The 16,348-nt window shown below is 40.3% G+C and overlaps 1 protein-coding gene across 1 annotated transcript in view; it reads right to left on the minus strand.

Annotated features, from left to right (window-relative positions):
• Window positions 1–16,348, minus strand: part of NT5C2 (5'-nucleotidase, cytosolic II) — a 91,570-nt gene that overhangs the window by 41,618 nt on the left and 33,604 nt on the right. Inside the window, exons 2-3 of the mRNA XM_018553427.1 lie at window positions 13,360–13,481; window positions 3,564–3,637 (exon numbers count right to left, since the gene is read on the minus strand). Coding sequence (XP_018408929.1) covers window positions 3,564–3,637; window positions 13,360–13,460 — 175 coding nt within the window. The 5' untranslated portion in view covers window positions 13,461–13,481. The remainder of the gene's footprint in view (window positions 1–3,563; window positions 3,638–13,359; window positions 13,482–16,348) is intronic.

The following is a 16,348-nucleotide window of genomic DNA, read 5'->3' on the forward strand; positions in this document are numbered from 1 at the left end:
TGCCATTCAATCCCCATGTTGTAATGCAACCACTGTACTATCTCTCTAATGTAATGAATGCCGCTAAGACGTGAATTTGGATGAGCTTAAGTGGACCCAAGTAACTTCATACAGGATTGAAATAGACTCAATCCAAGAGCCCAAAGCATAAAGCGCACTGGAAAGAGAAATGCCCTTGTTGACACCACCGTGAATACTGTAAAAGGAAGTATGATGAGAATGCGATGCATTTACCCTTCCCTTCTTGAAAGATACCTTGTTATGAAAGAGGGCCTGTCATGGGCATGACGCAGTAAATGGTTTATACTAAATAACACCTCATGTACAAAAAGTAGAGGAAAGCAAAATGGAAGTGCCACACTAAGAAACCAATTTAATGTCTCACTATACTAATGCAAACTAAAAATTGAAGCATTCAGTGTCATTTTCCAGCTACAGAAGCTGATGAAGCAGATCTCTGCTTCATCAGCTTCTCTGGGGGTCCCTAGGTGACATTAGGGGTCTTGGGGAGCCCTGATGTCTGCATAAAGAGGACCTGTCATGTAAATTGGCTATCACATAGTGGGCTTCTTAGCCGCCCCCATGTGAAAGAAAAAAAGTTGTGAAAAAAAAAAAAAAACCACAAAAATTAAAGAATCACAAAAAAAATTTAAAAAGAAAAAAACATTTCTTTAAAGTTCTCCGCCCCCCACATACACATGCAGATATGCGTCGGGTGCGCCTACGTGCGAAAACGACGATTGCGCCTATTGTGCCGCACATGTTACATATAACCACGAGCGTCGGAGTGTGAGCAATAATTTTAGGGCCATTAAGTACTGATCACACTAAACTGATGAGCAGTAAAAGCGTTTTAAGTGTCGCCTATGGGCAATTTTCAGTGTGGTCATTTTTTTGCGATTTTGCGGCCGCACGCAATTTTAAGGCTTGACATGTTTGGTGTCTATTTACCCGACGTGACCCCGTCTTTTATGTTTTACCAAAAATATGGGTAAGAATAGATGTTTTATAGAATAATGTAGAAATAACCCCCCCTCCCCCCAGTAGTGATTTTATATACCACCAAAAGAAAGCTCTATCTGTCCCCAAAAAATTTTAACATAAATTGCAAGGCTATAGTCCGGTCATGCTGACTGGTGACATTTTTGATTTTGATTTACTGGTGAGACAATATAAGTTAAGGGCCCTTTGGGAAATCATTATGAGATAGCTGTATAAAATGCAACCTAAAGCTGAACTCTGAGAGAAAGCAAATATTGTCTACAAATAGGAAGCATGTGTATTCTTGGTATGATTAGCGTATTTCTTCAAAATCTGTGCAGTATTCCAGTGTAAATCTTTGCCTCGGTGTAGGGACTTCCTGTAATAAAGACCAGTCACTGCTGCTCTCTTTCTAATTGTGCAGGATGACTGGTCATGTATCTGCCCCATCTTGTAGTTTTCTGCAGGCGGCTGTACAGGTTGGGTCTGGTGGGCTCCTGCCACAGCTCTGCTCTCTGTGCAGGTTATTCTGCGGCACAGTAAAGATGTCACTGCTAATTTGAGGCTAAGTTTACACCTAGGCGACTCCTGACCGCGCGGTTTTGTGCATGATTGCCGGGCAGTCAGGAAGTCGCCACAATCGCGCTGTGGGTGCTGTTTTCTTCTAATGGCACGCCAGTCATGCCGGGCGGATCGCGCGGTTTCCCGCCAAAAGCAGGACGCCGTGTGTCGCAAAAAAAATTGCTGCGCGGATGTCACCCCATTGAAATCAATGGGGGCGCACGGCAATCGCTGTGTGCACTAGCACACGATCGCTCTGCCCCGGGAGTCGTGCGGTGTAGTGCAGGTGTGAACCTAGCCTTATGTGTTAATATCTGGGTTTAAAAAATGTTTGGTGCACACAAAGTCAAATTATATCCTTTGTGGCTATTGAGAAATACGTCTAAATGAATTTTTTTGTGTCCAAGTTCAGCTTTAAAGTATACCTCTCTTAAAAAGAGAGAAAAAAAAAAAGGTTTTTTTCTAGTGGGGGAGGGATCCACCCATTATCAATTGTTTTTATTGCTGCCTGTGTGCCTGCTGGGAAAATTCACTTCTCTATTTGTACTGGTGACCATTGTAACTAAGACAAAAGCAAAAAAGGAGGGAAAGTGCAAATTTATAGTTGTCCCTAGAACATAAGGTAAGGGACAATTTTCCAATGGAGACAAGTTCTGGGGTCAGCTGTCTAAAGGTGGCCATACACTCTACAACCATCGCAAGACTTTAGTCTTGCGATGGTTGTAAAGGGATTAAAAAAACGTACGATCTGCCTATCTTGGACAGGCAGATCGCACTCTCGATCATCGCAAGCCCGCCCTCCTGAGGGGCGGGCTTCCGATGACCGCAATGCTGAACGGGCAGTGTGCGCGTGCGCACACCGGCCCGTTCAGCATTTATCTTCCGAGCACCGTTCTAACCAGCCGAGAATCGTACGATTCCCGGCTGGTTTTCGAACATGCTGGTTCGACAGAAGACGTGCGACCGTACAGTAGAAACGGTCGCACGTCTCCGTTCACACTGCTCGATTATCGTACGAAAACCCGATCGCATACGATTATCGTACGATAATCGTGCAGTGTATGGGCACCTTAAGAGGGGAATTTTGACTTTTGGAGATTTCCTCCAACTTCCTGTTACATCTCTGAAACTGGAAGCGAGGAAAATGTCCCCAATGGTACACAGATAGCAAAAATTAAACAGACAAGAAGGGGGGGGGGGGATTTTCCTTCCCTTATCCATTCAAGACTAAAAAAAGAAAAAAAAGTTTGGGCTGTACATACACTTTAAAGGCAATAAAAAAGCATTAAACTGAACATTTTAACCCTCTATAAACAAGCTATGAAGCAGGATTTAACAATTCAAATAACGCCCAGTTCCTCAGAGTCTTTTCAGAACTAGAAAAGTAAATTTGTCTCCAGCCCCTTGAACCAAAAATCAGACAGATTTAAAAAACAGATCTGCTTCCACAAACACACTGCTGCATCTGAAAGATAAGAGAAAATGGGTAGCGGTACCTTACAAGTGTGACAGCAGGAATCGCTGTACAAAGGCTCTGACAGATTCAGTCCCCATATGATCAGATCCAGTGTTCTGAGAGTAGCCATACACTTGCCAATCATTGCCTGGTCCCACCAAAATCAGATCCACCAGATGACAGGCATCTAAAGTTTATGTTTGAGTATAACGACTTTAAATGCGCTGCTGGTATTTTTATACTTGTGAAAGCTGCTGGCAAAAATATACAGAGAAACAGGGATAGCTGGAGAGTAGGCCAATGTTTCTATAATAGTAAGGTGCAGCTTGTCCATGTTGATCAGAACATCAGGGGGATCCTAATCCTGTAATGTTACTGGGTTAGGCTGAGATGTACTGGCAAGCCTTTCATGTCATTCCCTGTTCTCTCAAAGATTTCCCAGGCTTAGCTGACCTAAATAATCATCTGAAAAATAGTTCTAAGAAATGGTGACAACATGCTGAGGGTAAAGGGAAAAGTTATAAATAGAGTCTTTGTAAGGCCACAGAATTCTTTCCATGCTCACCAGCAAGTGTATAATCCATATCAAATCCGAAGCACTTGATTTTTTCCATGGCTAGACTCCTGTTCACAAAGACCCTGGAGGACAAGAAAAGAAAATTACACATGAGATGATTGGAGGAGGTGATGTGACCTTATTAACTGTCCATGGAAGCAACTGGCAGTCAGGATATTATTTCCTCCTGAGCCGATAACCGCTTCTGGTGTCACTACCTCAAAAACATAATTAGGCCATTCGCAGCACTTTGTTAGCTGCGCAAAAGGTATGTGTTCCAGGATTTACAAAACAATTATCGAGGAGCACGCGGAAAACAGAAGAACCTGTGCAAATTACATTTATGTAACAAAAAACTACATTTTAAATAAAAGGTTTCAGCTTTAGGTAAAATGGTTTACAGCAGACTCTTTTCCATCTGCTCCCATGATTTATAGTCGAATATGGAACACTCAGTGTAATGAACACAGTACAAAAAAAAATGAAGTATGACTTTGCAAATTATATGATAATTGCAGGATAAGTGTATTGTCATTTGTAGTATTCTTTAATAACACTAAACTCAGGAGTCAAGATGTAAAAATACATTCAACTACAGTAAACTCCCCGTTATCCGGCATCCACAGTGATTGGTAGATTCCGGATAAATGTAGTTTCTTGTTGCTTGAGAGTTACTATTTAAAATAGGTCTAACTAATGCCATACCACATACTATACCATAACATAATAGACTCAGTATTGACTTCATATTAATATTGAAATGCAGTAGGCAAAAGCAAATTAATACAAATAGGCACACAATAGTTTCCAGGATAACACATGGGGCAGATCAGCAGGACAGTGAGTACACAGGGGATTTTTTTTCTGGTTAGACGAGACTTCTGGTTAGTTGAATACCAGATAACGGAGAGTTTACTGCATTAACAAAAATGTATCTTATTTGTGTATCACTCGGCTGTAGATCCTCAAATCATCTGTGAATTGGTGCTGACACTGTCCTTCCTTCTGGAGGGTGGCTACTTTTGTTGCCCATGGTCCGTATGTGTTGTAAAGTAGTCACCGCTCCAAGCTCACTCCTGTGATGGACTACAATAGAAATGAGTAAACTAAACGTGAGATTGTAGTCCATCACGAGAGTGACCTTGGAGCGGTGACAACTTTATAAACACACATAGGGACCGTGGGAAACAAATGTAGCCCCCCTCCAGAAGGAAGGACAGCGTCAGTATGAATTCAGAGATGATTTGAGACTCTACAGCCGAGTGATACACAAATAAGATATATTTTTCTTAATAGTTAAAAAGGTACTTGAATGTATTTTTAAGTTTGACTGCTGAGTTTAGTGTCACTTTAAAGTTATTCTTTAGAAATAAAACATTTAAAGCGTATGTCCAGCCTAACTCACTAGTTTTGGATAGAGCAAGGTAAGTTTGAACATCTGATGGCTTTCTACAGCTATCCGGGACTCCATTAGAAGGATTTCCCTCAATTTCTGTCCCAATGACAACAGTTTTCCCAAGCAGGAAGAAAAAAATCTGCAACGAATAAAAAACACAAAAAAATACATTTTCGACAGTGTTGCTGTTGAAAATGTATCTTTACATTCTGTATGGACATGAAGTGAGCTGCACACGGGCATAATAAAATACTGATATCTACATAGGATCTTCCAGTCAGAAAGTTGGTATGCAATGGTCCAAAAGGTGCATCCGTTTACATCCATTTAAAGTTTATTTACAGAGCTGAACGCAGCACAAGATTACTAACAAAACCTAGCTGTGTGCATGAGCCAAAAATATACAATACTGCTGCATTCAGATTTGTAAATTCTATATGCTGTAGAGATCTGAATGCAGCGTTAATAAGTGCATGAGCCTTAAGGGAGCCCAGGAAAGCGGAAAAAAACTAGGGATGCACCAATACTGATACCCTGGTAAGACCCTGCATGCAGCCCTGGTGAGACCGGAATGCAACCCTGGTCAGACCCCGCACAGCCTCCTGGGATGCCGCATAGCCCTGGTGAGCAACAGAGTATGTAGCTTCATATTAATCTGCATTGCTGTTTAATGTATTGCTGGGATTTATAGTCCTTGATTGCTGTGGTATTCTGCATTGCTATATAATGTATTGCTGGGATTTGTAGCCCTCTATAGCTGGTGGTATTCTGCATTGCTGTATAATGTATTGCTGATATTTGTAGTACCTCTACAGCCTGGAGTATGCAGCCAATGAATGTGATACGTTGGACCTCCTGGCCTACACATTTGTTCCAGTGACTCACCATAACTAGTAGCTTGTCAGTATAGTATACAGTAAAGATAATTAAAAAAATAATTAAAAAAGGTCCAACTCCTTGTTGACTTTATATTCTAAATGTTGACACAGGTGTGCCAGCCAGTGTCTATGAAATGCATAGGATATGTGTAAAATAGTGTGAATGTGCTTAGGGAAAAGGGTACTATAGGTGTCTTCATTGGTGACCAGAACTGACTGTTATTAAAACTAAAATGAGTATTTTATTCTATAACCTAAGCCAAACACAAAACATACTTTCATCAAATAAAATCCATGCTTTCAATTCACCAGAGAAATGACCACTTGGTTAAAATGCAGCCAGAGTGTGTTTTTATAGCAAGAAAACCGATAACGAAGAAAGAGAACGGCTTTGATGACACAGGGGACTCTACAAGCTTTCCATAACAGCAACTGCAGATATCTGATTTGTAATAGATATCACAGGCACGTCTGGCACAAAGGGTAAATAGGTGCGAGATGATGCAAGCTCTTCATTCTCAATTGCTCCAATGCAAGCTAAATAAAACACTGCAAACATTTGCCAACATAACAAAAGAAGAAAGATGACGGGGTAAGTTTAAGCAGCCAATGAATATCAGATTAGGCTATGCAGAACCCATCAGTTAAGATTTCTATAGAATCAGATATAATATATTAATTGCCCTAGCACGATTACATGGTACCTAGTGCTTTGTTATGCATGTTACTCCAAATTCAAATAGCGCCCCTGTGTGGTCATTGGCTGCTATGTGTTAACTAATTTGCTGGTGAAGTTACACCTCTCTTCATGTCTAAATCTGTCCAAGGAGAGAGGATTCAACACCTGGCATGCAATATTCCAGAGGCAATACAGGAGGTTCTCCAAGTTATGTCACGATTTGCTGCCGACCACTGACAGTACATAGCCAGTACTAAGGTTCAGTCAACCTCATTGAGAGCTGGCCATATACTGGTTCTGAGCAGTGAAGCTGGGGGTATTCGAGTGAGATAACTGCCCTCAGTATATATTTATTACAGGTATTTATATAGCGCCAACAAATTTATGCAGCACTTTACATACAACACATTCACATGAGCGACAAAGAGCTTATAATATAAGGTCGCTGTCTCACACATGCATACATACAGGGTCAGTTTAGACATGAGCTAATTAACCTTCCAGCATGTTTTTGGAGTGTGGGAGGAAACTGGAGGCAACCCATGAAAGCACAGGGAGAACATGCAAACACCTTGCAGATAGTGTCCTGTCCAGAATTCGAACCAGGAACCCTCAGTGCTGCAAGGCAGAAGTGCTAACCACTGTGGTGCCCCGTAAGTATGCTTTTAAACCAGGGACAGAGGGAGATACAGACTTTAGTCACCAGCAGCGCAAATTGATGCTGTACAACAACATAGGGCGTCAACTTTTCAATTTGTGCTACATGGTTTATTCATAGTGATTGCCAACCGTATGATTAGCTCGTTGGTTTATAATTGAACTCAAGCCTTACTTGACTGCACGCTGTGAGACTCTCATGGCATGAAATAGATGCTGCAGCAAGTCAGATAAAGCCGCCTCATTTCCAGGCTGAAGGACATGCAAGATGATCTAACCCCTTTCCCCCCAACCTGACAGTCACTGGCCGACCCATTTCATTAATTCCATTTTACCTAATTTAATCATGGAGACTCAGTGACACACATGGATATTACCAAGGATAGCCAGCATGCCTAGGAACACCCACCCTTCAAAGCTGACAACCAACCATCAAGGCATTTTGAAATTTGCATAACTCCTCCGAAAAGAATGAACACTGTTCTGACGAGTACTGCGGCAGAGTGCTGTGATGTTTTTAGAAAACTATGTACAGCACTCTGCCGGGCCATCCCACCAGCCATGATCTGCCTGCATTACGTAGAGTCATAGACATCCCAGCCAATGGAATCGTTGATCACCTTCTGAATTTCAGGTATTGGGGAACAGCAATCTGATATCCATGGATACCAAAAAAGTGGATTCCCACTTTTGCAGCCAAATTTGGACAACACCTACTTTACATTTGTTCCATGTTCACATTCACATAGCATAATTTAAAAAAAAAATATTTAACAATTGCTGCTTATCTTTTTACTTGCTATTTTCTGAAAACTTCAAAACTGACAGTTTCTCGTTCTATGCAACATTAAGGAGTTGGCTGGGGAGTTCATGTTTACTATAATTAACCCTTTCTGTACTGTGTTGGCAGATCTCATTATAAGATGTAAACTAGATTTGGACACTGACTGTCCTAACAAAGGGTTAAAGGAGAATTATGAGGTGAGTGATTTTCACTCAGCCTCATAATCTGAGCCGACCTGTGACAATGAAAAACGGGATCAGGAAGTGAGCGAACACATACCGGCGCTCGCTCACTTCTCGATCCTGTGCCGGCAGAGAGCCGTGACAGGGGTGGGACTGGATTCCCCCCTTCCCTGTCCGTTCCCCAGCGGTGACTGGCGGAACGGATGGGGCGGGTACAGCTGGCTCTGCCTCTGGATTATGTCCTCCCGTTACCCTTAGGAGAACTATAGGGAAAAGCCCTAAACCCATAGTTCTCCTTTAAAGATCCAAGGCTTGGATGGAGCATTGTATGTTAATCCACTTTCCTTCAGTATGTCCCCAGTTTGGCCGTTCACTATCACTTTGAAATTGTACAAAGTAGCTTGCAGTCTTCCCAAAGAAAAAAACTAGAAAAGGAAAGAAAATATTTGTAATTGTTTAGGTATGCTGTGAATGGGAACACCTAACCAACATTTGGTGGGGGTTCCTCAAATTTGACTTCATTTAATCACACTTTAACTCATCCATGTACCTGTCTCTGTAATGCTATTTCATAATATGTTCTGCTTTAAAAAGGTTAACGGGGTCATTTGTTTACCGAGGAGGAAATTAGCATTTTGTTCTGACTTATTACATTCTAGACTTGATGGTCGATTCACATGGATTACACAGTAATTTGTTTTGGTGTTGTAAACAGAGATGTTATCTGAAAATATGGGTAAATTATACAGGTTTATAGCTGCAGTTGCCTTGCATCCAATGAAGTCACCATGGACATTATGTTATGAAGCACCCTTGCTATGTATCCAAAAGGAGTGTAAATATTCATGCTTTAATGAAAATATTATTAGAATGTCATCTTTCACATATATAAATGTGATAATGTAGTCTGCCTGTGGTCAGCAGCAAATTACATTGTAAAACTGCAGCATGTCCTGCACTGCCTCAGAAAAGATGCTGTAACTTGAACATCTTCCACTAACAGTTTTATACTGCAATGCACCAACAGGGTATCAACTGCAACAGGGTCTATGGCATCTGAGGAGAAGAGGAAGCACTGACCCCGATTAATAAAAATGTTGCCTCTTGCCCCTAAAAAGGGAGGCAATATTATAATAATGTAAATTAACCAAAAACCACAGTTTGTTTTATTGTGTGAAGCATTTAAGGCAAACCTTTAGCATATAAATATGTACAGGGGTACAAGGGACAAATGCTCCCCGTCAGGGCTTTTGTTTTTTATCCTTAAGCCCACCAGTTCATCCTGAAATTTAACATTTCCAAAATGGCAGGTTTGGAAATTTTGAAGTTTGGAAAGCACTCTGCGCTGAGCCCAATGGCTGAAGGCCATTCAAGGCTATCCCCCCACATCCAGCACAGTGGGTTCTTGACTCTACTTCAAAAGCACGGCTGAGAGCAACCATGACGAAAAGCTGCAATCAAAGAGACAAATCTCCAGCCACAATATAGAGAACAGCCTTGATTGAAGAGAAAATCGAATAAAAGGGGCTGGCAAAAAGTCAGTTAGGTGTAGTACAACAGAGCTGTAGAAAACATGTCCATCCTCTTGGAACACTAGCAAAACACTGAGGCATGCTGGTAGTGGGAGGAGTTATCCTGGGCTGGTTATTTTTTTTACTTGCCAGTGTCAAATGGTCCTTTAGGCAGCAGTATACCTGAAGGATAAACACTTCCTGTGTCCCTCAATGGACGAGAAAGAAATAATGGTTTTGGGTCATTTTACTTTAATTTAATTGTTTTAGGTTTATAGGTTCTTATACTGCTTTTTTTCTGTTTTTCTTTATTATTTATAAATAAATAAAATGTGGAAATGACCAAAAAAACAAAAAAAAAAGATTTGTACAAAAGGCATTGACAGCAGGCAGAGAGCAGCCCAAAAACATCCTTTAAGTCATTCAAGCACTGATTAAGTTTAGGAAGTTTCTATATATGAATCACAGTGCATTAAGGACAATTTCACAAAGGATTTAAGTTGCACAAACTACTAATTTACATATTTAGGAGGATAAAAGTCACAAATACTATTCTAATGATTACACGACACACACACACACACACACATTCCAGTACCAGTAAGTAATGCTACACAATAAGCGTTAATTGCATTCAGAACACACCTTATTTATTTCCCTGTGTACATACTGGAAGTTTTCTACTGTGAATTTAAAGCTATTGTTCTACTCTTAGCAAAAGTGTTAAGTCCCAAATAAAATGTCACAGTCAACTGCTCAGGCCCCTATTTACATTTTTCTGTTTGATTATATTGGAAATTGCATGCTACCATAATAGTAAAGCGACACCGGGGAATCTACACAAGGCTGGAGGCTTCCCTAAAAGGACTTCCTCTAAGGTCAGCCAACTGCGGGATTCAGCTGCAAGTCCAATGTGGTATGTGTTCATAAAGGCATAAAACTCAAAGCTGAGCGCTATAAAAAGGTCTTGCTCACTTTTCTACCGTATAATTTAACAGTTCTTATCACCATGAAGGCAACTAATTTAATTTTTATATGTTCCTTCCTGCTTTTTTCATAGCTTCCGCACTAATGAATTTAGCTTAATGGTTGAGAAGTCAAAACTAAAATAAAAATAAAAAACAGCCTAGCTAAAACTTAGCAAAGAACTTGAACATATAGGTCATCACTCAAACATCAAAAAATTTAGAACGTTTCAATTAAACTGATCACATTTTAATGTATTTTGTGTGATTTGGGGAAATGTGTACACTATTACAAAAGTGATATCGTTAAATTACATAAGATCTTTGGAGCTGGTCTGTGTCCAATTAAGCAAACATGATGGAACGTAAAAAAGTGTGCGACAAGTCAGCGATATGGAATTGGAAGGTCAAGAACAAAATAAACAACTAGCTTATGTCTGTTTCATAAATACGTTACTTATCATATAAAATATATTATTGGTAAACAATAAAAACATTTATAGTAAAGAAACAAAAAAAAGGAACCTCTCCTTATCTTTTTCCCTTGTGAAACCCATCCGGCAGTAAAGCACATTGAGAAGACTTTACACCCCTCAGTGTGTCAGAGGCAAGAACTGTCTTCTGTGTTGCCTTACACCAAGCAATCAAATTCAAACCTACAATGAAAACTGACTGTTGGGAAATGGAAGCCTGTATCGGTCTGGCTGCCATGAGCCAATTAAGATTTTCTGAAACAAAACTTTCCTGTGATCTTCTTTGCTCCCAAAAAGGCCAAAACAAGAATTGGATAAAAAAAGATCAAGATAAAATCAGAACAGAAATCCATGGCCACTAAGATGGTGCATTTAAATTTCCAAACCGTTACAAAATGAGGCAGCATTGCCGATTAATATTCTATATGCCAAGTTAAAAAAAATATCAAATACACAAATGTCTGTCGGGTATGAAAAATCACTACCACAGTCATGGATGATGATAAAGAAGGTGGGCATAACAGTATGAGGCACAATACCTGTGTGCTGCATCATGACCACTGTAGTCCACGTACATGGATGGTGGCTGTTCCATGTTAGGTAAAAAGAATGGCATATTAATTCACTATCCTCTCTGGAGATGACACTTGATGGGGTCGATGTGATGTGATACATCAGTAGAACCAGGCACAGATCAAGGTGTTCAATATCATCATACAAATGATGGCTCTTATAGCAGTGAAGAACAACAACATGTTTTATGGATCGGACAGCTCAGCATGTCAAAAATGTAGGTGGAGTTTTTGAACCACTTGATGTCAGTGCAAACCTATTACTCATTGTTTCATTACATGTGTGTGAAGCCATTTACTATGCTCCCAAAAATTACAGATCAAGGAAACTACGAAGGTAATTTTTAACTTCCATCCCGGGACCAGGATTCTTGTGAAATATGTAAACAGTCTGATTTTTGTATAGTAATATATGAATAAATCACAGATTGTAGAGGAAATAGACTTTTCTGTAGAGATTTCCTCTCTCCAGGCCAGAAAGAAAAGAGGAATCTCCATAACAGGACAACAACAACAACAACAATAACAACAATAACCTGACAGGGGTTTTAACCCTTTGTAACGTAATACAAAACTAAAAAAAAAAGTTGTGGCTATGCATACACTTTAAGAATTCCACTTGAAGATACTAGTACAGATAAACATACCATAGCCACTGCAGGCACAACAGATGCTCCAGAACACCATTATTATATTAGGACACAGACTGCAATGCCCACGGCCAACAGATCGACCAACAGATCTAACTCTACAAACGCCCTAAAGAAAGAGGTACCCTAATCCCCCAAAATGCATTGGCTATGGTTTAAGTCAGTGGTTCTCAAGCTGTGTAACTTCCGGACCCACATTTGTCCTCCGTCATTAAGTCGTGACCCAAGCTGCTATGGAATGGAACACATGGCATTGTGGTACCACACTTTCCGCTGTTGGCAATAGAACTATGGCTGGGAGATGCGTTTGGGGTGCCATTCAAATAAATGGCAATGCACCTCTTACACTAGAACGCGTGGTAGGTGTGATTGTGTAGTACAGTGTGTTAATTGCACGGAACTGTGCAATTAACGCACTGTACTAGTGTGAATGGGTCCTCAAAAAACACCAACAGACACACACACACACACGCACTGCAATTTTTAAATCCATCCAGTCTGCCTATCTTAAGAGAACTGTAGTGGATCCTCAGGTTGGGGTCCAGTGTGGGCTGCTGTGCTGTTATGGAGCTCCATCCATATGTGCATTGCTTGTACAGCTTCCTTGCACACCCTGTAAAGGTGCCGGGAGCCAGAATGTTACACCACCCTGATCCAGGCACCTCTACAGGGCACACGAGGGAGCGGTAAGCAATCCACATATGGATGAAGCTAATTCGCGTCCATACCCCCAGCCCGCCCCAGCTTACACTCGGCACTGGGCAGCATATTTTGAACGGCTGCTTGGAGCGAGAACTGACAGTACTAGGGGAAGGCTGAGGAACCTCCCACCTAGAACAGTGGAAGGCATGCGAGGACCCACTGAACACGGGGTCGCGACCCAGTTTTGTGTCACGACCCACCAGTTGAGAACCAAGGGTTTAAGCCATACCCTAACAAAGTGGTAATTGTTCAACAATTTGGAGTTTCCAAGACTTTATTTTATTGCGACGCTCATTACCTAGTACTCTCAGTCTTCATATTGTAAGTCCAGCAAGCTAAGCTTTGACATGCCTTACCTGTGATAAGCTTCACGCCGATATTTTTTCAGTGCATGGCGATCCATATTTGCAGGAATGTCTGCCGCATTTTGGAGACGATCACTCCATGATGTCGTCATTTTTAAGCCAGGTGCTCGGTTCTAAGAAAAACAAGAAAACTACTGTTACAACTGGTTGCAAAATAAACAGATGATGCACAAATCAACAAAAAAATCTGCATTATTCATCTAAACTCAAAACAGACCCAGGGATGGAACTCGAGCTCCAATTGAACCCTCTCTGGAGCCATTCATTAGGAGGAAGGGGTGAGGCCAAGGATCTGCAATGCTCCAAAGGGTTTTGTGAAGGCACAAGCACAAACTTTGTACATGCTTCAGACATGCAATGTCCTATTGTGCACTCTATAATTAAGTCTATCTTCTTCATCCACTTAAGTTTATTCTTATTTCATGTAAAGCCTGCTAAATCAGATGCCAGCTTATATGTGTCACTAGTTGAAAGTGAATGGATACTCTTTATTTTGTGCCCCCTCAAATAAATAGTTCCAACGAGTGCAGACAATACTAGACATAAAGATGAAGCAACACTGTAATCTGCAAAAACACCACCACACCTAACAAAGTAATGAGAATGATCAACAGAAAGGGCATTTGTAATTCCTGAAAAGTACAAATTGGTTTTACCACAAAGAGTCTATGTTGAAGACATTACATTTTTTCAAGCTTGTACAATTTGGCAGTCCACAAAGCGGTAATAATGTTTTAAGTGCAGAATCCCATAACAACCATTTAAATTTGTTACAAAACTGAATACTTCTTGTGGCTGTTATGGGTTGCTAAATGTCCTCGCTATTCTAAGCGCTTTCTCATCGAATAAGACAATTTAATGCAGAAGCACTTTGCACAAACATCTTGCTCTTCAAATAATGAAGAGACATGGTTTTATAAATGCAAGCATTCTTATCGCATTAAAGTCCTGGCTTTCTACTTTGCATATGTAAATGTCAAATATAAATATAAGGGATCACATTCTTTTCTTGCCACAGACTTATATTCAGGTCTGCAGGTAAAACTTCCAGTCTATCCAATGTTTTTGAGGTGCATTAGTTTTCATATACAGTATTATAATAGTTTCTAAGTGTAGGGGAGAGCAAAGTGTGCCGTTGCTTGGAATGTAGAATGCCGTGACTGTGTACGTGACAAGGACAGTAAAAGCTCATAAATTAGTTTAGAGAAAGAAGTTGTCAGACATCTTCTGAATGAGCTCATAAACTATTTTGAAGCAAAGAAAAAAATATTAGGAGTCTTCCCAAAATCTTGGGTGGATGTATATGGACCGATGTGTTTAGTATAGATCAATCTGAATCTGTTTTATGTTTCAGATTTTTGACACGGGCTTGGGAATATGGAACAATGCTCCATTCTACAGTGAAATACAAAAGTTCCCTAACACTGAGATCTCTATTAAACACTAGGTCTACATTTGACACTTTTTATATTGCAGTGTAACCCTTCAGCACTTCCTTGTAAATTCTTCTCTGAATATTTTTAGCATTTATTGCATATTGTGAAGAATACAAGGATAAATTTTGCCGCAACCTCCTGATATCTGTTAGGTTATAAAAGATTACATAAAACAAAATATAGAGGCAGAACAAGTAACACTAAAGTGGCAGTTAGGGTCCCCGTAAACATGAGAAGACCATTTCTGGATGAGGTGGCAATCTTAGGTCAATGGGTTCCCTGCAAACAGAAGTAGAAATCAGCTATTGATAAAAAAGCAGGTTAAGAAACCCCATCTGATTTGTGTTATTTCCCCTAATAACAGGACGAGGGATGTGTCTTCTATAGGGTGCAGCTATGAGAACAAGGCCTAAAATACAATTACTGTGCAACGAGATAAAGGAAAAATGACCGGGTGAATATAATCACTATAGCAAACTGTCCTGATTTATATACAGATTTACAAAGTATATAGATCATAAATATATAAAAGCTCAAACCAGTAAAAGCCATTTTAAATATGTAAAAATTAAAGTCCTCCCTCTAAAAGCGTGTATTACGGTTTTATGCTTTTCTCTTCATCAGCCGGAAAACCCTTCTCTGTGTGCTATTATGATATCACCTTATTTTGTTTTATAGAAGCCCAACTTTCCTGAATTCTAAGCTAAGCCCCGTCTGCCGGTCCACATCCTGTCAATCAAAAGCACCTAATTGGCCATAAAGGAAATGCAGGACATTTTTTATTAACCTTTGCAGTGGGGCTATGCTGCACTGCAAGGGTTAAGTGCTCATTTTCGGCTCTAAAATAATAAAGTTATACTCACCCGAACCTTAGATCCGGCCTGCTGTCACATGGCTCCCTCCAGCCTCTCTCCTCCTATGCTGCAGCAAAAGGTATCTCCCTCGGCGTCCTCACGTCCTACAAACTATCATCTATTATGGTATCTCTGTTGCCATGTAGCCACTCTATGTGTATCCACTAGGTGTGCGTGATTAACTTTTTAAATACATTGATGAGCTGGTCTGGGCCGTTTAATAACAAACTTGCAGTAAATCTACCTCATAAAACCTCCTACAGTTTACAATAACATGCAGCGTGCAGCAAGCACGTTGGAAACTTTCCCGCTAGTTCAGACTACCACTTGCAGCAATTGTGTGGGCTTTTATCATTATTAAATAACATTCACCATTGCATGAACAACATCAAAAATAATTGTATTTCCTGCACAAAAAAAGTCTTCAGAGAATGCAGTATCTGAACAGAAGTGCAGCCCAACTATAGAATACTGCGTTCACTGAATAGTTCGATCTAATAAAGCATATGTCTAGGCAAAACTAGCAGTGTGGAAAGGTTTTACCGCTATCCAGGCCAATGTTTTTTCTCATTCTGGTAGCAACCATTTCACCAGACAGGAAGTAAACAAAAATCACAGCGACACAGACAACACAACGCAGCATAGGGAAAGTTAGAGTCCATATTAGCGTTTTGTTAATATAGATTTTAT

The sequence above is a fragment of the Nanorana parkeri genome, unplaced genomic scaffold (genome assembly GCF_000935625.1).
Source record: "Nanorana parkeri isolate BGI_ZX_2015 unplaced genomic scaffold, ASM93562v1 scaffold119, whole genome shotgun sequence".
NCBI classification, from domain to species: Eukaryota; Metazoa; Chordata; class Amphibia; order Anura; family Dicroglossidae; genus Nanorana; species Nanorana parkeri.